Genomic DNA, 25,686 nt, shown 5'->3' on the forward strand with positions numbered 1-25,686 from the left:
GAATACGACTTAGCGAAGCGCAATCGCACAGTCGCGAGATGGACTAAATAGAGTCGCCACCAAATCTTATTTATTTCTAAAAAGAAAAGGCGAAATATCGATAAAGCTCAAGAAAGAACGACAATGATATTGGTCATCGCAACCAAATTAGGTTTCGTGAGTCGATTACACAAGGAGAAGATATTCGTACCCCTCATGTTTATTGTACTTAACGAGAACCCTTAGGTTAGTTGTGCTCATTATTGTTAGCTTAGAAATGTTAGGCTTCTCAAATTATTAAGAGGAAAAAAAGAATAGGATCAAAAAGAAAAGAGAAAATGTTTTTGAATTTTTATTAACATGCAAAACGAAGGAACTAAACCTAATTTGTTTTATTAATGAGTCTGACAAGATTTACAAATCCTTCTCCTACGTATCTTCGAGTGCAATAGAGAACTCAAGGTTTACGTAGTTCTGGGTAGAAAATGTTTCTTTGTTGGTCGATTTTAGCGAAAGTTATTTTGTGTCAATCAACAAAAACATTGTTGGCTACCCAAAACAAGTGGAGAAGGGAACATTCGCGTCACGGTCGAATGGATTTAGAAACCAACATTCGTGGGCAACGTTGCAAGCTTACTTACACGTTCAAGTGGACGAAACATTGTTTTTGCATCATTTTGAGACAAAGTACATTTCTTTTAAGAAAAAGGGTTTGAGAATCAATCACACGGCGGCGAGAAAAGAGTTTGATTGGTTTGAATGTGTTTTGGATGATGAGAGAGTTCGAAGAGGCGAGAACTACATCTCGGTTCCTAACTCTCTGGAATTCGTGGACTACACCCAGCTCCTTTTTCATCTTATTTACAAAAGGGTTTTGATATTTTCAGATGTTTTTTTTGAAGTTTGGCTTGAGAAAACGCACTTGAAGCTAGTCGAGGTTTATTAAGTGTTGTGGAATTTATTTGAGGATGATGAGTGTTTAAATTGACGAGAACTATATCTCCGATCTTAACTCTCAAGAGCTTGTGGACTAAACCTCGTTCCTTTAATCTCTTTTATTGAAAAGTTTTCAATAGTGGTTAAGTGTTTTTTATTTCCATTGTGAAAATGGTTTGACATTGGATCAAGCATTTGATGATCGATTGCAAAAGAGTTTGATGGATGTTTGAAAAGTTTTGAAAAGGTAGAAGATAGGGATAATAGAAATGGATTGAAATGGTTTGGGTTGGAAATGGTTTGGTCTTTGAGAAAATACTCGACGTTAGATCGAGTTTTTATTTTTGTTCTTTTTGAAAAGGGAGGTGATTTTATTATTGTGTTAGAAACTACCTAAACAAAAAAATAAAAATAAAGCGATAAAATTATTACACTTCATGGGAGTGGGGGTATATTTTGTCGAATGTGGATAGAGATAATGAAACAATTAAATCGAAACCCAATTAACAAATGCAAGTAAATGAGTGTGCATGCACACAAAAATGGTCTCATTGTAAGAAGGTCCAAAAGTAAACCATGTGAATTAGAGATATCAACGCAATGTCATATGTACAACACACATTCGTAATAGTTAAATCAAAATAAGTAAAAATAAGAATGAAACGTGCACGAATCAAAATCATGATGCGAGGATGTGAATGAATGTCACATAACACATGGACGTGCAAAGTAAATGGAAGTTGAGTTCAAATTTGATTTAAACAACAACGACGTTGGATCGTTATTTGTTATCATGAATCGAAAGAAATGCTAACGTGAAAACGTATCAGTGCAAAATGGAATGGGAATGAACTTAAGCACTCAACCGAAAGAAAGTCATAAAGTGGGGTTTAATTCATACAAAGCAAATGGTATCAAAACCGGTATTAAGTAAACCTTACAATCGACAAATGAAATAAGCCAAAAATCGAGAAGTGCAAGCAAAACCCTAGGTAATGTACTCAAAGCCGGTTTGTGTATATCGACAACAAATGATACGTCGTATGCAAATGTCATAACACGGCGAAAGACAATTAATGTATCAATAAAAAAATCGGCGGCATAACGACATAAAAATTTCGGATCCGCATATCAAAATCCGATTTTTAGCAATGAAATGACTCAAAGAAAACAGAACAAAAACCCCACACATCACACTTTATCAATCATTAATATTGTGAAATTACAATGATCATAATCAAAATAAAAAATGGAAAATAAACATAAAAATGAAATTACAAATAAAGTGTAAATATCAAGAGTTAAATGCTACAAACCTATACAAAGTGACAATTTATCGATTAAAAGAAATGCTAAAAAAACAAAACAAAAAGTAAAAAAAAAATGCACAAAATAGGAATGTGTGGCAGACAAGTGTTAAACTCAGGTAATGGGAATTGCAAGCCAAAGCCTTAGCCAACTCAACCATAATTCTCAACTGTCAAAACATGGATCCCGATAACATAAAATAGAAAAAGACACAATAATGGAAAGTAAAAATAAAACACAAAAATAAGAATGTGAGGCACTCAGGTCTTGTACCCAGGTCATTGGGGATTGAGAGATCGAAGCCTCAACCAACCCATCCAAGACTTCAACTTGCCAACAATCGAACATGAATAATACATAAGGGAAGAAATACGCATAAAATGGAAAACAAAATGAGCATGAAAAACCAGTGCAACATGATTGAAACAAAAGTAACCAAACACAAAAAACAATATCCGCAATACCAATACAATACCATTTCCAAGTCAAAAATTCAAATTGTCGAACAAGAACAAAACACAAACGAAAACAAAACGCGACTAAACACATATGAAAATCAAACAGAATAAATTATGATCTGAAGGAGTTACCCACCACATCGAGACCGAATTGTTGTTGAACCTATCAAAATCACGAGGAAAACAACGTTGAACTGCTTGTATAGTGGCTGGATTTATGAACTCAATTTCTCCAACCTATTTTCTTGAACCAAAACACACACTGAAAGAGATGGATGTGGGTTTGTCGTTGGGGGTTATCGTTGTTGTTTATGGATGCGACAAGAATGGTATGGTGTCTGTGGTTGAGGGTTCAACTTGGGTTTGATGGTGATGATGTTGAAGGAGTGGTGGTCACGGAGGGGTGAAGTTTTGGTGGTTGCGGCGGTGTGTCATAGTGGTTTTATGGTTGTTATCGACGTGTAAAAAGTTGGTCGAGTGAGGTTAGTCAAGGAGGGAGGAAAGCTTGATGGTTATAGAGGTTTTCCGGTTGGTTTTGAAAGTATGGTGTGAAGGAGGTTTGAAGGGTTGACGTGAAGAGTGATGAGAAGAGGGAGATGAGGGATGTAGTGTTTGCGTTTACACGGTGAGGGTGGTTGTTGGTGTGGAGGTTGAGTGAAGGAGAAGGGTCTGATGGAGTGTGGGAGAGTGAGAGAAGTGTAACAGGTTTTTTGGTTTATGAAGTGAGAGAGAGGAAGATGAAGAATTAATTGAAAAATGTTCTTCTGAGTTTTCTCAAAGAAGGATGTTCTTATTTGTTTTTTTTGCTAAGTTTTAAAATTGATTTGTGTGCCTCCAACCAACAAGCTCCGTGTGAATGTCATGAAATGGTCAACTTCATGACATACATGTGTAAAATTATGAGTGGGAGAGAGAAGAGAGTATTGTGTCATGCCTCATTCCCACTATCTTAGGACCTCCCCCCCACACACATGTATTACTTCCTTCTCTTCATTTTGAAAAAATTCCATCCGGCTCTCACATCATGCCACATGTTTTCAATTGGGAGAGAATAAAAATGGATCCAATGTTGCCATCTTTTCTCCTCCAACGCGTGGCACAATACTAGTGGAAGGAAAGAAATATTTTCTTATTTTTTTTATTTTTCTTTGACAAATTTAAATTTTTAAGCAAAACTTCAAAAATGAATTAAAAATGAAAGATTCAACCAAAATTCAAACTAAAAACATGATTAAATATAAATAATTGTTCTGATTATTTTGACTAAAAACCGGAAATAAACAGATAAAAAATGAATAAAAATTGGGTGCAAAAATGCCCCCCAAAATTAAAATGAATACACCACAATGATCAACATGAAATAAGCTTCTAAAAACATACATGTTTTTGTAAAATTTTGAAATAAAAAATGCTCGGTTAAAACGCTCAGGAAAATCAAAATATGATCGAAAAAGTAGCCGAAAAATAAAATGAGCACACCAGGTTAAATTACGTGAAATTTAGATTAATAAAACTGATGTCTGCAAGCTCGATTTGGAAATTTTTCGCCCGTTGATTTGGCATAAATTTGAAAATTGATTCATCCGACCAAAAATTTATTTCGACTGACATTCTAGACGTTATACAGTATGAAATGCATGCTATGATATGCATAGATGTATGTATCGATTCGATGATTCAAAGTCAAAATTGGAGTGTGACAATAAGACATACTATTACAGAATAATATAACCCTCACCTAATAACAAGCAAGTTAAGTATGAATACAACCTAAATTGGGTTTACCAAATCTTTATTAAGTCTACTAGGTTTATCATGATCACTAAAACATTAGACTCGGTAAAAAATCAATAAACCTAGACAAATTATGCATTATAGCAATGTTATTTGCTAATAACGCCACTAGTTGAAGAAGAAGATTATGTAATCACGATTTGAGGGAAGTTGTGCACTGAGAATATGGTCACTGAAATATGTTGCGACATCGAAGACATCAAGTCAAAGCAAAGCACCACATATATCAATTGGACGACACACTCACACATTACTAGCATAAATAGCTTAATAAAACAATATTTTTGTAGGTGACAATTCTATGACTAGTAGGATATTTTCCTCTATTAATGTCATAACTTTAAATTATTTGACACAACTAATCAACTTTGTTACAAATTTGATCTTTTTAATTTATATTAATTTTTATTCATTTTTTAGTTTAATAACTCAACATTCTGTACATTATATTAAGTGTTCTTTGAAGTAGTTAAAAAACTCATAATTAAAGAACAAAGTGTTGGGGTTGGTTGAAAATATTCATGTTGAAGAAGTCTCACATCGCTTAGTTTTGTGACTGAAGAGAGAGTCTGAGGCTATATATAAGATATAAATTCTTTGAAGTCCTACATTGCTTAGTTTTGTGAAGGAATAGGGAGTCAAAGTCTATGTATAAGAATCAAGTTCTTCATTCCAAGATGCACCAGTCTAAAGCACTTTAAGCTTGTATTTGACTTTCTTTGTTCTCTTATACTGTTGTATTAGAGTATTGTGAGATGTAGTTAAATATTCTTTTAGAGGGTTTGGGTGTACCGGGAGCCTGGATTAGTTGAGGATATATTATGTGTTATAACAATGTTCACACAGTGTTATTCTCTCTTTGTCTATTTATAACGGTCTTGATTTTTTCTCTGGTTTTGGAGTTTTCATGTTATGTTCTTGTGTTGTGATTGTGTTCCTATTTTCTCTCTCTATGATTTGTTTATTTTTTTTTCGACAACTGGTATCAGAGCTTTTGGTTTGATCCAAGGATAAACGTTATTAGTATACTCTATGGTTGCAGTTTTGTCTGATCTTCCACATCAAAAAAGAATGGTAGTGTTGTGAAAGAGTTATTGAGTTGCAGTAAAAAATTCCGCCGTGCAGTTTGCGCTAGAGAAAATTGATGGAATACTTTTTTTGACTCATGGAAAGTTTAAGTCAAATATGTGTTGATACAATCAAGATTACACAAGGTGCAAGATTATGTTGGTGGTTGAAGAATTTCCTGCCAACAAGGAAGTTGCACCATAAGTTTTCAGCTTGGTTTTCGACATGTGAAAATTCTTGAAGTGGTTTAACTTCAAGTGAACTATACTCTTCTTTAGGCAGATTATGATAGTTTTTTAAAACTATGATTTTTGTTGAAGACAATGTGCAATTCTTGAAGTGGTTTAGGTTGTGAAATTTATTTTTCATGATAAAATATATGATTGTCGGTGATGACAATGTGAAATTCTTGAAGTGGTTTATCTTCAAGTGAAATATATTTTTCATGAGAGAGTATGATAGTTTTTAAAACTATGATTCTCGGTGAAGACAATGTGAAAATTCTTGGAGTGGTGTAGCTTCAAGTGACTATACTCTTTATGGTGGAGTATGATTGTCGGTGAAAAGAATGAAAGTTTATGTATTATTTTCAATCAAGGTGGAGACTGTTGATGTTGGTTGAAAGTATACATGTTGAAGAAGTCTCACATCGTTTAATTTTGTGAATGAAGAGAGAGTCCAACGCTATATACATGATACAAGTTCTTTGAAGTCCCAGATAGCTTAGTTTTGTGAAGGAATAGACAGTCCAAGGCTATATATAGGATTCGAGTTCTTCATTTCAAGATGCACCAGTCAAAAACACTTTAAACTTGTATTTGACTTTCTTTGTTCTTTTATACTCTTGTATTCGAGTGTTGTGAGATCTAGTTAAATATTTGTTTTAGAGGGTGTGTGTACTTAAGATCTGAGTTAGTTGATAGTATATTATTTTGAAGGGTGTATACTTGGGATTTGAGTTAGTTGCGAGTATATTATGTGTTATAACAATTTTAACATAATATTATTCTCTAATTGTCTATTAACCACGTCTGTAATTTTTTTCTTCCAAATTTTGAATTTTCACGTTATATTTTTATATTATGATTATGTTCATTTTTTTCTCTATGATTTGTTTATTTTTTCCCCCGACACACACTTTCTTTCTCATATCAATCACTTAGAAAACTAGAGAGTTGCCATTAAGAGGTAGTAGTCGATCAATTGATTTTTCATGGATTAACAAGAGGTTCATTAAACAAAAAAAGAGTGATAATATTAAATATAATGAGCTACTAATGGCTGTTGAAAGCTAGTAATTAAATAATAAATAATATAAATAATAAAAAGATATTTGTCGACATGATAATATTATAATATAACTAAATAATAAAATGTTTCAACAAATCTCATAATGTAACAAAACAAATACTAGTAAAAAAGATTCATACAAATTTATCTATTTTGATTGTTTTTTTGTTTTATCTTTATTTTTAAGTGAAAAGCCTTTATTTCCGAGCTTGAAGACAAATTCAAATCAGTCCACTATTATTTTCCCTAAATTTCACTGTAAAAGAAGTGATAGGTACTACCGAAAGTGATTGCCACTAAAATATTTCATTTCCTTCTTACTTTTTAAGACTTCTCTTCTTTTTTTTCCATATAAAATATGCATAATCATTAATCAACAAAAAGTTCATATATAATATAATTTTATCAATACAAAATACATAGGAATCAAACCTAGTACAACTTGTTAAATTAAACTTATTATCCAACAATAATTAAAATGCTGCTATTGAACCCTAATCTACCTATAGCGATAATATAAAAGGTCACTAAAAAATTTCACCCTACACTAGATTGAAACTCTTTTGCACATGGTCACATCCATGCTTAAAATAACTCTATATATTTACATTTGCATTATCTACTTTCATCAAAAATCAAAAGTGCATCACAATATTAAAAAAGAAAGTTAAAGGTAATTTCAAATGCATGTTTGAATTTACAGTTAAATTAATAAATTATAAAAAATTATTAATTCTTATAATTTATTTAAATTTACGATAAATTCAAACATGCATTTAATTTATCGGTCAAATCAAAAGCGCGATATTTTAATATTGCACGCCAAAAGAAGAACTGTGTTGAGGTAGATTTGAAGTAGGAAGCAATGAGTGAAAGAAATTGTCCCAATTTTCTTCTTCTTCATCATCTTCTATTTCCTCTCCATTATTATGGTTCCACTGACTTGGAGGGTTCATTACAATTTCATCATTCTTAGCGAATCTTCCTCTAATGCGTGGCCTACTGTCTGCCAATGTCTTCCTGCAAACATACTGGTTCCAAGAAGAAAACAAAACTAAGATTTTTTACTGTGCATAATTGGATTGTTTTTCATGACTAAATAGTATCCATGTGGATACACTATAATGTGTTGGAAAGTAACACAACACTTGTAATTGCTTAAATTAGGAGTAATGGTTATACCAATAACCTCATATAACAACAAGACAAAAGTATGAGATGAGTTTGTGTTGTCACATGTCACAAATTTAAAGACATGTTGCAATACAATAAAATAACTTGATTTTTAAAATATTGAAATAGAGTATATATAGGAAGATTTTTTTTTGTATAATCTACTTTTATATATAATAATAATATGTTTTTTTAGTAAAAATTGGATATCCTCTGTATTTAACTGTAAAGATTAATCTCTTAAATTGAGAAGGTTCATAATAGACAGTAATATATTTCCATAAAAGAAATCAACATTACTGTATATATAGTTTCATTTAAATCCAAGACTTTTGTTAATTTGAAGAGATTTTTATATAATAATGAAAGTTGATGTGTTAAAATGAGACAATAATTCAAATAATAAATAAAAAGACAAAATTAACCTTAATTTTCTTGTTGTAGTTCCTCTGGTTTCTCTTGGATTTATATCTTTCAATCCTGACCTTCTTTTCTTGTGGGCTGTAAGGACTAGCTGGTCTGCTCATTTGTTCTATTATCATGCTACTCTCGGCTGACAAAGGACTATCTGATTGATGATAATATTGTTGCATTCCATGAACTCTCTGTACATATATACAAACATCCACCATATATTAAAAAAAATTATAATAATAAATTTTTAATGTATATTATTTTTTATGTATTTATCTTTATAATTATTAATATTATAATTATAATTTTAAATTGCAGTTACAGTTATAGATATGGCAAGTTGCAGTTATTGCGGTTAGTGCTATATAAGTTGTGGTCGCTGCAGAGGGAATATTGATAGAGAAATGATTGATGGTGGATTTTAGAAGAAAAGAAACCTGAATGTCACCAGCACTGTAAACTCGTCGCACCGGACAATTATCTGTATCGAGCAATTCAGCAAACAAAGAAGAAAAAGGATTATGGTGACGGTGGGGTCCATGATTCTTTTGCAGCGAGTGGCTACTAATGCTCCTCTGCATCAACCGGTCGGAAACTCCTTGAGTCTCGTAACTCGCCAGCGAACTCGGCGATCCCATGTAGCTAGTACACCCGCTGCTGCAGCTATTATAATTTCCACCAGCATTATTATTGTAACTCACGTCCGAGTTGAGTTGCGATAGCGAGTCGTAGTTGCAGAGTGTTTGCTGATGCTGCAATGAGGACGCCTCTATGGGGGAGGGGAAATTGAAATTGTTGAGGGAATCGGCGGCGCGTGAAAATGTGGGGTAGGAGTTTGTATCCATGGCGCGTGATTGGGGAATGAGTTATTGTTATTTGTAATTCTGTTGAGTAGAAGAAGGAGGAGGAGAAGAAAATGAGAGTGAAGATGAAAGGGGAATGTTGAGTTGTATTTAAAACTTTTTCTTGCCTTAGATACACACAACAAGACAAAACTAAAACAACCCCACCAATTTCAAATATAAAAAGTGATGAAAAGTGAAATATAAAATATGACGTCATTATTTTTGGGAAGAGTTGACTTTTTTGTTTTTATGTCCAAGTTAATTTAGATTTTATTTGTGCTCAGTTCAATTTAGGTTTGTTAATTACTTTCTTAATTAAGTTTGTTTTTTCTTCTAGACTTGTATATGATTCATGGATTTTTTTAATAAAAAAATAAGTAATATTTTTAATTAAAATATCAAAATAATTAAAATTTCAAAAAATATATCAAAATAATCACCTTTTTAATTGATACACCATTTGAACTGATGCATCCAATTAAGATCAAAAGCAGACTTAATTGGAGTTGACATTGCACTTAGGCGCCATGCTTCTTGGCGCATGCATGTGTGGTTTAGTGTGTGCGTCCATGCGTCTGGCGCATACATGTGCCATGTGTGTGTGGCGCTTAGGACATTGCCGCGTGCATTTACAATTTCATCTATAAATACCATGCGCATCTCCCATATTTTTTTAGACAACTTCTTACACTCCTTCCATTTTCTTTCATCTTACTTCAATCTCCTTCAATTTGCTGTTCTTTAACCATGTCTGAATACATTCACAAGAGAAATTCTGATTTAATCTTTTCAGCAGTGCAACCTCCGATAAAGATCCGACTTTGAAATATAGAATCGTTTGAACGTCTTAATCGGACGTTGAACCGTTGGTTAGATGGAGAAATTGCAGATGGTGAAAGGATTAGAAGAATTCAATGGCTTGAGTCCACGTTCAACTAAAATCGAGAAGTGTGTATATGAGTGGATATGAAGACTGACAGAGACGTTCACAGGATGATGTATAATATGTTCAAAATTGTTTTGATGGTTGTAATCGCTTAGTTATAGTAATGGTATATTATTCGTTGTAGTCTGTTGCGTTTTTGTTTATGTGTTGCTTTTGTATTGAATGCGTTATATTTGTTTGTGATGGTATTTCCTCACAAAGTTATCATATGAAATAATTTTTTTTTTAATATAAAGCAAAAGAGGTACAGGTAAAATTATCTTGTTGTGCTTGTTCCAACACTGGGGCAGTTAGTACGATTGTGACCGGGCTGACGACATGAACTACATAATCGAACCATTCTGTTCGCCGTATCCATTTCGGTTCAAATACGGGTGATGTTTGGGCGGCCCTTTTTCTTTCTTAACATAACTTCATTGTGCCAGAGAATGTCCCCTTGATATTCAGGTCAGTAATACTATTTTGCAACAACTGAAAAACTAATTTTGTAAATATTGGATAGGCTTATGACTTTGTAAACATCGGATAGTAAATAGGATGAATCCCTTCGAACCTTTGAGCATTCAGCAATGACATGGGAGCAGGGCATACGAAAGGCTTGGAGCTTTCCGCAATTGCATCAACCTCTATCTAATTCCACTCGGTATTGTCCCATCGACATGCCTTCATTGTGATTCATGGACTCAACAACATTGTACCAACCTTTAGTACAGTCAAACACCGTGACCACGTGTGTGTTAGCTTTGGTAGCTTCGTGTCTAATGAATTTCATTGAAGCACCACTGAACAACTGTCCATATTGTAACACTGAACTCCATTTGAAACGTCTAGTCTCAAACAACACCTCTAGCCTGAAATATGTTGCTTGCACTAAAGCGGTTATAGGTAGGTTTTTGATGCATTTGAAGGCAGAGTTCATTGATTCCACAATATTTGTTGTCATGTGGCCCCAACATTGACCGTTGTCGTATGCCCTAGTCCATTTCTCCAATGGAATATTGTCGATCCATCGTACTGCATTTGCGTCAGACAATCCGATGTCTTCGTGGTAGTGTTTGAAAAAAGGTTATGTTAATGCATAACCTGCTGTCACGGTGAGAATTGGAGACCAAGCTATTGGATTAACTTGACTCACAAAACATTGATATCATCATCGAACTTTTATTTTTCCAAGGGAAGGGGAAAAGATTCAGAATAAACCCAAAAATAAACATGCATAGCAAATAGTAAAACTAGAAGCAAAGCAAGTAGAGATCAAAGGTATGAGGGTTGGTTATACGAAGGGAAGATATTAGCACCGTAAGCATCTGTAGTACTCTACAGAAACCTTTTGAATTTATTTATGTTTTGGTTTAAAAGTTATTTGCATTTTTGAATGGGGCAATAAAAGGGGTAAAAAATGTTTTGGAAAGTGTTACTTGACTAAAGGCAAGTCAAAGTTTGAGTTTGATATGCTTCATGTGTACTAAAGCATTTGAAAGTGTAATTAAAAAATCCATTGACTAAAAGTAAGTCAAGGTTTGTGTTTGAAATGTCTCATGTGTACTAAAGCATTTTTAAAAGTGTGATTGAAAGTACATTAACTAAAAGTAAGTCAAGGTTTGTGTAAGTGTTTTAGCTTGAAAAAAAAGGTTAGGGTTTGGTTTAGGGTAAATGCATGAATGGACAAACAAAGTCAATAAACAAACATACAGTACATGACTAGGAAGACAACATAAGATCCTTTCCCTTGGATTTTTGCATAAAGACACATAAATTGGTAAGATATGAATAAGCTACTTACATATTTTTGGAGGCATGATGAACATAAACAAGATATGACAAAGGTTTACATAACACCACAAGAGATAACACATGAACAAGTAAGAGATACATATTCAACATTATAGAAGTTTATGAAGGAAATACTTGAATGGAATGATAAACAATTATAGGACATGGATATAACATCACAAAATTGAGATAGAATACAAGTGGAGTTTCACAAGACAAGTATCATAATCATGATATATAGTTAGCAAGTAAAGTTGTGACAAAAGAAATATATTTAAAACATGAATCATATGAACATGGTATGGACAAAGCAAAACCCTAAGTGTATCACTATGCATACAAGTCAAACAAGAGGTAACAACATGTTAGGGACAAGTTTGGACCTAAACCCTAATCATGGCATGAATAAGAAACAAGCAAGTGGAAACCCTAATCACCTCCTAGCCATTCATTCAAACATGTTTTCAAGGTGAAACAATTTAGACATGGTATGAAAATAATCAAATTTGAACATATTAAAGACAACAATCAACAATTGAAAGAGTGTGTTATGATCATTCAAGCTTTCAACATCAGGAACAACCAAGAAACAAACCAAAGGAATCAATTAGGAGCCTTAAAAACACTTAAAAGCACATGTTTTCCATCAAACAAAAAGTGGTGAAATAAATAATATTTTTGGGATTTTTTTGTATCATCATAAAATAGACATTCTCATAAACACATGACAAAAATAATGGGTCAAAATGTTAAGGGATCATAAAGTTATGGCTTTTTAAAGTTGTGAAAAAAAATGAAAATTAACAAGTGGATAAAAGAAAATATAGGATTAAAGAAAATACACATTTCCTTGGTCAGGTTCGAACCCATGCCCTTGGGGTTCCATGCGTTGCTTGGTGAAAATATAAATACAAAAGGCTGGGGAGAAGGGGATTCGAACCCTATACCTTTTGGTTGCAAGTGACTTATGACGTGCGCTTCTACCACTAGGCTAGTGATACATCCGTTAATTAAAACACAAACGTTGGAATATATTATAAAACACGTTTCACTTTGAATTTCCAACGCCACCTTAGCATCATTATCAACCTCGCGCTTCTCTCTCTCATTCTTGAATTTTCCATTTTTTCCAGATTTTCTATCAATCATATCTCTCTCATTTGTCAATCATTTTTCACAAAATAAAGACCAAAGTTACTCAGAAGAATGCATGAAACACAATGATACAATAGATTTTAGCTAACACTCAAAGACGAGGATGCACGAAGGCCAAAACCCGACTTGAAACCCTAGGTTTATTGCAACATAAACTCACATAAACAACAATATAAGTGACATGTAAGCTAATGATCATTCTTAACACAATAAATGCTACATGTTTGCTTCAGAAATCAAATGAAAATGATGCATGTATAATGAGTTTCGAATTCAAGAATGTACCTATTGGAGCGAGGTCCAATGCCTATTCAACACTACTTCGAGCTACAGTTTGATGCTTCTCCTAATTCTTATGAGTTCCTATAATATGATTGGAACCCTTAGTTTGCATAATGCACGAGCAAAATGAGAGAATGAAGGTTAAGGTTGAAAAGCTCTCAATAATGAAGTTTTTCTTAGAAAGCTTAGTGTGTGAATAGCTGAGGTCTTGCCCTCTATTTATAGTGATCCTTAAGGTTCTGAGAAGTCTCACATATCATAAAATAACCGTTTCCTTTGCTGGTTTGCTTGCTTGGTTGGGTTTTGCACAAAACACCAAGTGTGAAGCATGGCAAAAGTGTGATCACTAAATGAGAGATGGGAACCAATGACTCCACCGGGGATCTTCAAAACAAATTTCTCAAGTAAAAAGAAAATAACATCATCTGGAAGGAACCTCGTCAAATTTCTCTAGCGGGATTTTTTCCGGAGAGATATCCATTTGATGAGAGGATGATTTTTGGTAATGGACTTACTGGGGAAATCGCCATTAGCCGTAGTTAACTTCGCTCTAGGGAGATAAAAAAAATCGTAACAAATTATCTCAAATAAAGAGAAAAGCAAGAGTGATAATTTTCGACAAACTTCTCTAACTGGATTTTTCCAGAGGGATAGCCATTTGATGGAAGAGTAATTGATATGTTGATAAACTTCAACTGGGGAATGGACAAACTTCTCGGAGAAGAGACTGCCATTTGTCATTTAGAATGAAACAAGCTTCTTAAATAAGAGACCGCTGTAGCGGTAAATTCATGACCATTGAGCTACTGGTTAACTCAACATCAATAAAACCAGAGTCACCACCGCGCTTTTATTATTTCCAAAGGAAAAAGTACGAACAAACCCAAAGATAAGAATTTTTCAAATCAAAACTAATAAGATGTCAGAGATTACAGGTAAGGGGGTTGGTTACACAAAGGGAAGGTATTAGCACCAAAAGTGTCCTAGGTACTCCCAGGGAGCCCTTTTTTGTGTGTAAGTGTTTTGGTGGAAAAAGATGTTTGCTAAAAAAATAGAATGAGGGGATGAGAAAATAATTCATTATTTACATTTTTGTGTTTGATAAGACTTTTGGTCTTATGCCTACGTACCAACATAAAATGAGGGATCAAAATCTCGTAGTTCGTGGTAAAAATTTCAAAGATAGGTGGACTGATTTTAACAAAAGCTTAAAGATCTTTTGTTATTAACGGGAGAATACTCAACCAAATATCCACCGGTAATGAAAGCTTTACAATATTTAAGAGGGAGGGCTCCAACTTGGATTAAATTAACAAGTATGCCAATAACCCCTAATGAATGGAAAGTCTTACACTCAACATATCATGGAATGAGAGAATTATATCTCAACCAATGATAACTCAAATCTAAACTCTTTATTTTGAAAAGGTTAAAAGGAAAAGGCACAAAGTGGCCAAAATGATTAGATGAGGTTGTTAGTTCCTTTTTTGTCTTTTTGAAAATAAGGTCAATATGATTAAGTCTATTTACAAGTTTGATTTAAGAAAGTATTTTTGAAAATCAATGGCATAAGGCCAAGGTTTTTACTTATTAAAATAAGTCTAAGTTGAAAAACACAAGCAAAGAAGTTTTGAAAATGAGAGGGAGATTTTGAAATTAAAGAAGGAGGGGAGATGAAGGGACTACCCTAGACAAGATTTAAAAGTTTTAGAGTTGAAAAGATCTAACCCATGGGAAAAATCCACAAGACAATAATGTCAAATAGAAACCCATTTCCTTTGGATTGTCAAGCAAGCAACAAAGCCATAATCATCCAAGCAAATAATAAGAAGACCAATGGTATCAAATAAAGATAACCAAACATCCAAGCAAACAATCTTCAATATCCTTTAGATGTATTAGATGAAAAGTCCCTTGAAACATACTCAAAGAGAAAAGCTTCGAATAATATCAATAAGATCAAAAACAACTTAGACACATAGAAAAAGTGTATCAAATAAAACCAATGGAGTCTATATAGCTTGTATAAGATGAATGGAATTGGCCAAGAAATGGTCTCAAATTAATGGCATTGGCCAAGTTCTTCCATAGTTCAGGGATGATGTCTACTCTAAGTCCATAGGTCCAAATCAAGTCATAGATAGAGGTCCAATAGTCCAACAATATGTTTTTAGGGTTTTTTTATTAAGTGTTTTAAGGTCCTAATACCACAAACAAAATAAGATCACAAGCACAAATATATCACAAGCACAAAATATAATGGCTCAAGTGAGCAAAGTGAAAATGACTGAAACATAAACAATTTGCATGAATGTAAATGACAATGAATGATAAATTGAAAGAATTTAAATTGTGTTAAAGTAAATGACACCAAAATAAAGTTAAATAAAGAGATGTTAGTGTTAGCTGACAAATTTCGACCCAAGAGGTGTAAAGCTGGGTCGATCAAATGACAGTCGGTGGTTGGACCGACGAGGTAGAAAGACAAGGGTGTTGGGTCGATGAAAGGAGAAGCTTATCGAAGTCGAAGGACAGTGCATCATGATGGAGATTAATCGTGGGGAATTGAACATGGGAAGTTACCAGCAAACATGGGAGAGGTGCTCCGACACATGTCATCTCGTAAATGGGTCGTAACCTCCCAACGATAATTTTTACTAGTATTTAAGCGAATGTAATTTTCATTTCTAAGGTGACTGTTGTTTCGTCAATAATCTCTAGCCTCCCTATGAGAGGGTTACTTGTAGGACCGGCTACAAAGTCATGGACTTAGTGTTTGAGCGTATGGTGTTTTGGTAAGCAATGTCTTTAAAATGTTTAAAAAGCGTAAATGTAACTCGTGGTGAGTTAGGGATGTGGTAAAAAGTAAGACAAACGGGAATGTATTGGAAGTAAAGCAAGAAATCAAAACTAAATTTGGTAAGATTAAATGACTTATAAATGTAAATGGAGGCAAAAGTACATTTTTGTAGGGAGATGACTCTTTTCTCGTAAACGCTTTGGTACTTCAAGTTTTACTCCTACTGCAAATGCTAAAAATGCCACCCTCTAGAATATCCCCTAACACTTGTTTAAATACTACTCAAAAGTAACCGTCCGGGGGGGTTACAAAACTATCTCGAGATGACACGCGTCGGTCTACTTCCCCTATGTTGGTAGATAACTACCCACGTTCTTTGATTGCCCACGAATGCCTTCACCATTCAAGTATTTCGACTTCGACCAAAACCTACAAATGTCGACCCATGGATGTGTTCACCTTCTTGTCGATGCTGCTCCGAAGGGTTCCTCAGTCGAACTGATTTTCTTCTTTGGCCGAAATTGGACAGCTAATAAATTGCCCCCTAAAAAGGTTGGTTTTGAGATGAGCTCGTCGATCGAGGAACTTGCCTTTTGATTCCCAAAATTTTGGCTAGCTGTCTTATCACTACTCATGACCTAACACGTGATGATGATTTTTTCGGCCGTGCAGTTCCCCAGACACTCCACCATCATTAGCAGTTATCTCTAGGTCGTGGGATTCCAACTGAACCCACTAACTTCTTCTTACTACTTCCTAGCCATCCATTTTTCAATCACTTAGTGCTCGACTGTTCACCTTGCCAGCCTATAAATAGTTCTCTCTTCTTCCTCAAACGCTTTTTCTACTTCCATACCCAAATATCTTTCTTGCTCATATCTTCAAACAGCCTCTGCATTGTAACTTGTCACCCAGAATCTCTAAACTCAACCTATTTGCTTCATCTTGCAATGGCTTCTTCTTCTCATGTCAAAGAAATCACTACCTACGCTACCGATAACAATCTCATTGCTTTCAAACTCACTGCTAAAGAGGGTATAAACCGCATTCCTCAACCCATATCTTCTAATGAATCAGTGATGAAGAACTGGCAACGCCAAATGTTGATTCCTTTCTTGGTTGATAGGAAACTATTAGCGTTCCATGGGCCTCTCGCGGACCAAAAATCTTCCCCAAAGGCTGTTGCAGCCTTTTTGCCTAGATACAAACCCACTGCTCCTCCTGCGTTCGACAAATCTGTCGTGCTCGACGTCAGATTCATGGAGGAGAAATCCAGGGTCTTTATGTCCATGCCTACTCCTGGAAACAAAGAATACCCGACGTGGCTTAATAAAGTCCAACAAAAGCGTCGAGACCAATGGAAAAGTGCAGTGATCTATGACCTTATTCAAATATCAAGGTACGCTCATCGTGTAAATCCCTGCATGTTACTAGAGTTCTTATACTTTTGGGAAGGCTCCACCAACATATTCCAGTTGCCTTGTGGGATGTTAACACCCACCCTTTTCAACGTGGCAGCAATCACCGACCTTTAGCCTTTGGGGAAAGTTTTCGATCACACCCTTTCGATGGAGAACACCTTCTCGTTTGGTCGGGCCAGCCTTCTGAACTACATTGAAGATTACCACAACAAAGATTCTAGAGAAGTGTTTGACGAGGAACATATAGCCTTCCCTACTTTATGGATTTCATACTACATGTTTTGTCCTGGTTCCTTGCAGATAGCGAAGAGCTATATTGCCCTGGTGATCCAGATTCATGAAGGTCGTCAGGTGTCATTAGGCAAACTGCTATTAGCCTCCTTATATCATGCTCTGGGGATGGCAACCCTGAAGCTGAAGTTTCTCTCCAACACTCCTAAAGCCTTGAATATTCAGGTCCACTCTGGCTTTTGCAACATTGGTTAAATGCTACTTTTGAGTATCAGCTAGGTTGCCCCGTGTTGGACCGTATTGTGAGACTGAATGAAGATCGACCGATCGAAGGAGCCAAGTTGGCTTTGACGACCTGCCAAGAGACTCCCAACACACATCTCTTCATAAAATACTTAAACATGTTCATCGAAGCAGATAAATTTGCTCCTGGTATGGCGCCATTTTTTGACCGAACCTTCGGCCCTAAGTGGTTTAAAGATCCTTTTCCAGGTGGCTCTCCACAGACTGCAGCCCAATCAAATGCGATATGGAGAGCTTTCTTGACTCCTACCTTGTTATCCTACTTGATTGAGCTAGGGTCGAAGGGGTTCGGTTTCATGAGCTATCAATTGAATCTGGTGGCTCGTCAGTTCGGCTTAAGCCAAATGGTTTCGAAACCTCTGGTATCTCACGATACTGATATTGTATAGTCCGGTCGATCATTAACGGCTGATGATCACAAAGCCTGTCTCTGTTTTTGTAAATCCACTCACTGTTACAAACTCCCAGTTTTCAGGTTTCAACAATCTTTTCTAACAACAATTGGCTTTGACGAATGGTGGGTTTCCTACCAGAGTCATTCTTTCCCAGTGACCAATTTCTCCAAAACATGGTCGACGCTCTTTCCACCCTCGCCGGCGATATACCGCCTCCACCTCCATCCGTTAACGCTTCCGACCCAAAAATCCAAACTTCTCAAGTCGACAAACCCCCCAAAAGGTACATGTCACTGATTTAGGGTCAAAAGAGGGTCGTCCCCTCTACTGAGCCGACTCTAGCGAAGCCCTCGAAGAAGCAACAAGCGCCTCCGACCCCCACTTCATAGGTATTACCTATCCAATTCACTAACAAGTTTTTTACCTTAGCATTTTTATTACCTCCTCACCCATTCTGATATTTAGGTACCCGACGAAGTACTTATAGTGGACAATGAGGATTCTGACGAGAGTGTGCACTCACATATTTTTTCTACGTCGAAAGCCCCGCCCCAAACTCTTCCTACCCCTATACGGCGGAAGAAGGCTCAAGCCAAGAAGACTCCGAGGAAGGTGGCTCTAAGGTCTTCCCCGACAATCCAAGACGATCTCGAGGAAGTTCTCACTCCTCATGATTCTGAGAGGACTCCCACCGCTTCGCCACCTCCTGTGGATCTTAAAGTATTCGTCAACATTCCTCCCCATCAACTATGGGTTTCTCTTAATTTATGTGATCTAAGACTTCTATATTTCAGGGACCTGTGGGCTCTCCGATTGAGGTTGAAAGTATGGTCAGAGATAAGACCGACCATCCTTCAGCCGACGTTGTCTTGAGTCCACAGTGGCAAGCTGAGTTTCAAAGTGTCTCACCAGCGGTTACTCAAACTCACGTTTCTCCACCAACTCTCAATCCTCTGAACATGGTTGACGAAAGTACGTCGACCATCATTTTAACTACGAGAAAAGTCGGGATTATCAAGCAAAGGAACCCCGCTGAGGCCCTTAGGAAGTTACAACAAATCCGCCGTTTGTCGACTGATGCGCCGCTCCCCTCTTCGATTGTCATTGCTCCCTCAGAGCTACATGCTGAGGTTGTTTTCATTCTTTAGCAACTGAAGGTGTCACTCTTTGATGGAGACTTTCTATGCGCTCTTGAAAAAGAAGGAGAACTTGCTCGTGATATTTTTAAATTCCTCGACTCACTTGCCCTCCATGATCTTCCTGCCTCAATGGTCAAGTATTTTGTCGAGTTTGAGGCCTTCTTTACTCAATTCTTCAAGGACTTTAACCTTCGATAAAATGTTGACCTTCATATTAAGACGAAACTCAATGAGGCAAAGCTTGAGCGAGACTCCAGTGAGGTCTGTGAATGAAAGCTCGACGAGTTTGAACACAAGAAGGAGGTGCGTATTCGTCAGCGGGAAGCCTTCGATCAACAGATCTCCGATTATCAAGCCCAAATAGCCGAACTTAATAAAAAGATCACTGAGGTAGAAGCGCAAAAAGCTTCTTTGGATACGGTTGAGGGAATTCCTGCGCAAGAAGTAGTCAACAATGAGGTCCTGAAGGGGATATCCCATGGGGAAAGGGCCCTCAAGATCGAGGCCGACATAAAATACTTGTGTGGAAAGAAGGTCTCTCTAGACAATAGGATTAGTCACGAGATAACCTCATTTGAGGACTTTAAGTCTAGATTTCCTATTTGATCTCTCCTTTGTTTTTTTATCTCTCCTATAAGGTCTGTCGACCATGTTTTGTAATGCCCTTTTGGGCCACTTTAAAGAATCAATGAATCTTGTTATGTTCGGATTTGGATCTCTTGTAGCATAGGTTTATATTTATTTAAATATTTCCTATTTACTCTCAAGAGCCTTTGATCCCCATCAAACTCTTTGATCTCACATGCATTGTTAGCGAATGTTTGGATTACCTCAAATGGTCCCTCCCACTTCGGAGACCATTTACCTAGAGTTCGATCTTGAAGATTTATATGTAAGAATACTTTCTAAACATAATCATAGATAGTAAAGGTTTTTTCCCTTACCTTTATGTTGTATACTTTGGCCACACGTTCCTTTTGTCGTGCCAACATTTCCACCGCGGCCAATCTTTCTTCGTCCAAATCGACCAATTCGTCAAACATCATCTCCCAATATTGTTCTGACTGGAGGTTGTTCGGGCGTTGTACTCTGACGGACTATAAGCAGATATCTACTGGTAATATGGAATCATGCCCAAACGTTAGTCGAAAAGGCATTGGGTTTGTTGCCTCTTTTGGGGACGTTCGACATGCCCATAGGATTTGGTCCAAAGTCTTGTGCCAATTCTTCGGTTTTTTGGAAACATGTTTTCTAATCAAACTTATTATCACTTTGTTGGCTGCTTCGACTTAACCATTTTCTTGTGCGTACTAAGGCGTAGAGGTAACTAACCTGAAACCTATTTCTCCAACGAACTCTTGCATCTTTTGTCCTACAAACACTGACCCTTGATTCGTGTTAATGGTATCTTGGGATGCCAAACTTATATACAATATGTTTTTGGATGAATTCAATCACCGCCTCCTGATCCACCTTTACCAGAGGGACGACTTCGATCCACTTGGTGAAGTAGTCTATCCCCACTAGGATGAATTTCTGTTGCTTCGATGTCTAATGCCCACCCCCTAAAGGGCCATGGCTTGATGATCGCATGTAACTCACTCGCTGACATATGTTGAACACCTGCGTGTCTTTGGCATTCTTGGTATCCCTTGGTGAACTCGATGCAATCTTTCAACATACTGGGACAATAAACCCCTTGCCGAAACAACAACCACTTCATCTTATAGCCTGCCTGGTGGGCACCACATGCTCCACTATGTACCTCATATATGGCCAAATACGCTTAAGTATCTTCCAGGCATTTAAGTAGTACCCCTTCTGGTGTTTTCTTCAGCAATTCATTTCCTAACAACACATAGCTTAACACTCTGTATTTGGTTTTCCTATTAGTGCCTCCAACTGGGTGCTCTAAATATTCTATAATCGATTTCCTCTAGTCTGTTGGGGATGAACTGTTGACAGTGAAAACTCCATGTCCCCAGGGCTTCTTGACTCCACAGACTTCCTGACATTCTTTGTCGAGCCCTTCATTACGACTGTCATTCTTGCCGAGGATATCTTCTATGAGTGGTGGTGTGTTCGACACCATCTTCTATTGAACTTCAATCATATCTTGGAATTTCGACTTAGACATCTTATACTCGGAAGCGATTTGGTTCAGCTCGTTGGCTTCTTGGTTTTTGTTTCTCGGTACATGCCTTATGTTCGTAACCTCAAAGTGTTCTAATAGTTGCATCGCAGTCACAAAATACTTCAGCAAACTTTCCTTGATACACTTGTATTCGCGTGTGACCTACTTGACTACCAACTCCAAGTCTCCCCTTACCTCAATTCGGATGGCTCCCAACCCTTTCAAGAGTCGAAGATCAATTATTAAAGCCTCGTACTCAGCTTCATTGTTGGAACACTTTTCACTGATCTTGTACTTAAACTTCATTGGGCCACCCTGTGGGGATAATATCAATACCCCGACTCTCATTCCATCTTTTTGACTTAACCCATCGAAATACAAACGCCATGGTTTGGTGTCAACCACGATTAGAGATGATTCGACCATGGCATGATCCACTATAAAATTTGCCACGATCTGGCCTTTCATCGCCTTTAAAGGTTTAAACGTCAGAGAAAACTCTGTTAACGCCAGTGCCCATTTTCATTCTACTATGTAGAATAGGTTTAGACAACATATGTTTAATAATATCTTAATGAGATGAAACATAAACATCAACTGGTTTTATATATTGTTTTAATTTCATATAGGCAAAGTACAAGCATAAGCACAATTTCTCTATGAGACTGTACCTAGTTTTAGCATCTACCAATACTCTACTGAGGTAATATATGGGTCTTTCTACACCACTAATATCCTCTTGGGCCAACATTCTCCCTAGAATCGTATCTGATGCTGCAATATATAAACTCATATTTTTCTTCCTACTAGGAGGTAACAAAATAGAAGGCTTGGTAAGGTAACCCTTGATCGCATCGAAAGTCTCTTGTTGTTCTGGGGCCCAGAAAAAATCACTTTCCCTCTTAATTTTCAGAAGTGGCTAAAATACCTTCGTTTTACCACTTATATTCGATATGAACCTTTTTAAGAAGTTTATCTTCCCCAACAAAGATTGGAGCTGCTTCTTTGTCAATGGGCTTTTGAGGTCTAAGATTGCCTTTGTCTTTGATTGATCTCGATGCCTCGTTTGTGTACCACAAACCCCAGAGAGTCGCTTGCGTGCACACCAAAGCACACTTTAATGGATTCATCTTCAATCCATATTTCCTCATTCTATCAAATGAGCGTCGAAGGTGATCCAGGTGATCTCCATGTGATGATGATTTTATCACGATGTCGTCAATATACACCTGCATAAATTTTTCAATGAAGTCATAAAATATGGCATTCATAGCCCTTTGGTAGGTTGCCCTTGCGTTTTTAAAACCAAACAACATCACGATCCACTCGTACATCCCTAGAGCTCTAGGGCATCGAAACGATGTCTTGGGGACATCTTCTTCGACAATAAGAATTTGATTGTAGCCAGAGTATCCATCAAGCATGCTCAGGTATTCAAAACTTGCAGCCGAATCGACCAGCATTTCTGCCACGGGCATCGAGTACTCATCCTTTGGCATGACATTATTTAGATCTCTGAAATCTGTACAAATTCTAAGAGTTCCGTTTTTCTTGATGATAGACACTATGTTGGACAACCATTCGACGTACCTCGTCGTTCTGATGAAACAAATTTTAAGGATTCTTTTGATCTCCTGCTTGATTTTCAAGGTGACGTCTGGAGCAAATTGTTGAGGGTGTTGCTTCACTGGTTTTTTCCCAGGTTGGATAGGCAGTTGATGCTCCACCATGCTTCGATTTAAACCCGATATTTCGTTATAATCCCAGGCAAATAGTCTTTGTATTCAGTCAATACCTCAACCCGTTTTGCCCTCATTTCTGACCTCACCTTAGTACTTATGTAGGTTGGTCTTCTTGTGATTACATCTCCCAGATCAACCTTTTCAAGGGGATCTTATGCTTGCATTTTTTGGGACTCATTTAATGGGTTCTTTTCGAACCCCAAAGGCTCGTTGTCATAAATACAATCAAGCCTCAAACTTTCTGAAGCCGTTGTTTGGTCTTGTCGACAATTTTCTAAACCTTCGGCCTCACAGGCCAAATCCTGAAGTCTCTCCTTTTCCAGAATTGACCTCCTTTTGTTTTCAGCCAAATAGGCCAAAATTTGAGCCAAGATTTCTGACTCAGTGGTCATCCTCATCGACTGCAGGCTACCCCGTAGATGGAATTCCCGTCTCTGATCTTGTGTCTTCCTCGTTATCCCACATGAAACCATGATCAGGGTCTAAGTTCAGAACTCGACCAGTTTTGACGGACGTATAGGAGCCTGATTCGTCATCACATGGCGCTATATTCGCCAAGTGTTGGTCGAAAGACCTCTTGGAACCCCTATCATTGACCCGATAATAGCTTCGGTCGACCTTAATGTTTTCTATGATGTCGTCCTTTCGCCAGACAACCCCCAATATATTGTTGGTTTTCCCCTCATAGTTTGATAGGACCATGTTGTGTTATCGAAGGTGTTTGTCACCCTTTCCCATTTTCTTAAATAGAGTATATGGCATCAAATTGACTGCAGCGCCTCCATCGACAAAGACCTTGTTCACTGCCATTCTATCGACCTTTGCTCTGATGAACAATGGTTTTAGATGACACGTCATTCATGGGATGGATCTTTCAAACATATCTTTCTCTTCTTCCACCACACCGCTATTTATGACATAGTAGCACAAAGGTTTTCCTCCATCTGTCTCATCTGACACAAAATCTCCCTCTGTTTCAGAGACTTTGGATACCATGTCGTATTCAACTGACAACACTGATACAATGCCACAGTTTACAATGAAATCATCACCATAAATGTCATCGTTGTTTTTGTCGTACATATCTTCGTCGAACTCCTCATCGGACTCGGGGAGTACTCTGGCTCCCCTTCCTCTGGTTAGAGGGAATACTCAGACTCTTCTTCCTTCGATTCACCCCTGCTTCGTGGTTGCTTCTCGACCTCTGATGAACATTCCACATTTTGAGTGGCTATTACTTCCTTCTTTGCCGTCGAGTCGACGGTCATGGCTATTGTCTGATTGACCACCATTTTTCCTGGTCCTACGACCTTTGGAATCTGTTTCTTTTATCCAGCGGTTTCCGAAGGTTTCAATTGGGGAGTGGTAACGTCCTTCCCAGCCTTTTTGTTTCGCTGGTAGCATCTCCACTATGTCCTAGTCATCGAATTCTTTCCTTTTTAGTTAGGAGATATTGTATAGCCCTTTTTCTTCTCTAGAGATGTTGTTTCTTTCTTTAACACTCTCCATTTCATCTTTTTGCCCCCTTTCTGGATGACAGACTCTATCCAATTTTCCCGTGGAACATCAATCGGAGGAATGAAGGTCTTTGGTCGGGACCGTTGAAATTTCCTTCTATAATCTTCATTCCGCCGGGGTGCCTCATGCTTATCGAACACAAACTGTGGGATAACAAGTTTCTCCTCTTCCATAACCTTGTTGTTTGCCTCCAATTTCCTGGCGGTTTTCTCGTCGAACACCACACTGCACTTTAAGCATAACAGAGCCTTTGACCCATTCTCTTTGCACTTATCTTGGAATTATGATAAACTTTCTCTTGGTTGAGGATAGGCCGACTCAACCTTCCTTTCGACCTTATTTCTGAAACCCTCAGTAGTTTCGACCATCGGCACTTCGAAAGACTCAGCTAAGGCAGTTGCTTCGAGACCCTCTATGAGACCATCAGTAGCCTCAAAATATCCCGCTAAGGTAGTTTATCCGAGACCATCTATGAGACCATCAGTAGCCTTAACCATCATGAATTTGAGAGGCTCCGCATACAAAGCTTCTTCCACCTTCAGGGGGTCAGAGTCCACCTGCATTTTTGGCCTTTCGCCAAAT

General features: G+C 37.0%; 1 protein-coding gene across 1 annotated transcript; it reads right to left on the reverse strand.

The window, feature by feature from the left end:
• Positions 1-7,319: 7,319 nt before the first annotated feature.
• LOC127105318 (uncharacterized) lies at positions 7,320-9,325 on the reverse strand. Its single transcript, XM_051042494.1, has 3 exons — positions 8,858-9,325; positions 8,432-8,611; positions 7,320-7,864 (listed from the first exon to the last, which is right to left on the reverse strand). Exons 1-3 carry the CDS (start codon positions 9,263-9,265, stop codon positions 7,643-7,645), a joined length of 810 nt encoding a protein of 269 aa, XP_050898451.1. The 5' UTR covers positions 9,266-9,325; the 3' UTR covers positions 7,320-7,642.
• Positions 9,326-25,686: the final 16,361 nt, after the last annotated feature.

Source organism: Lathyrus oleraceus, chromosome 7, assembly GCF_024323335.1.
Source record: "Lathyrus oleraceus cultivar Zhongwan6 chromosome 7, CAAS_Psat_ZW6_1.0, whole genome shotgun sequence".
NCBI lineage: Eukaryota > Viridiplantae > Streptophyta > Magnoliopsida > Fabales > Fabaceae > Lathyrus > Lathyrus oleraceus.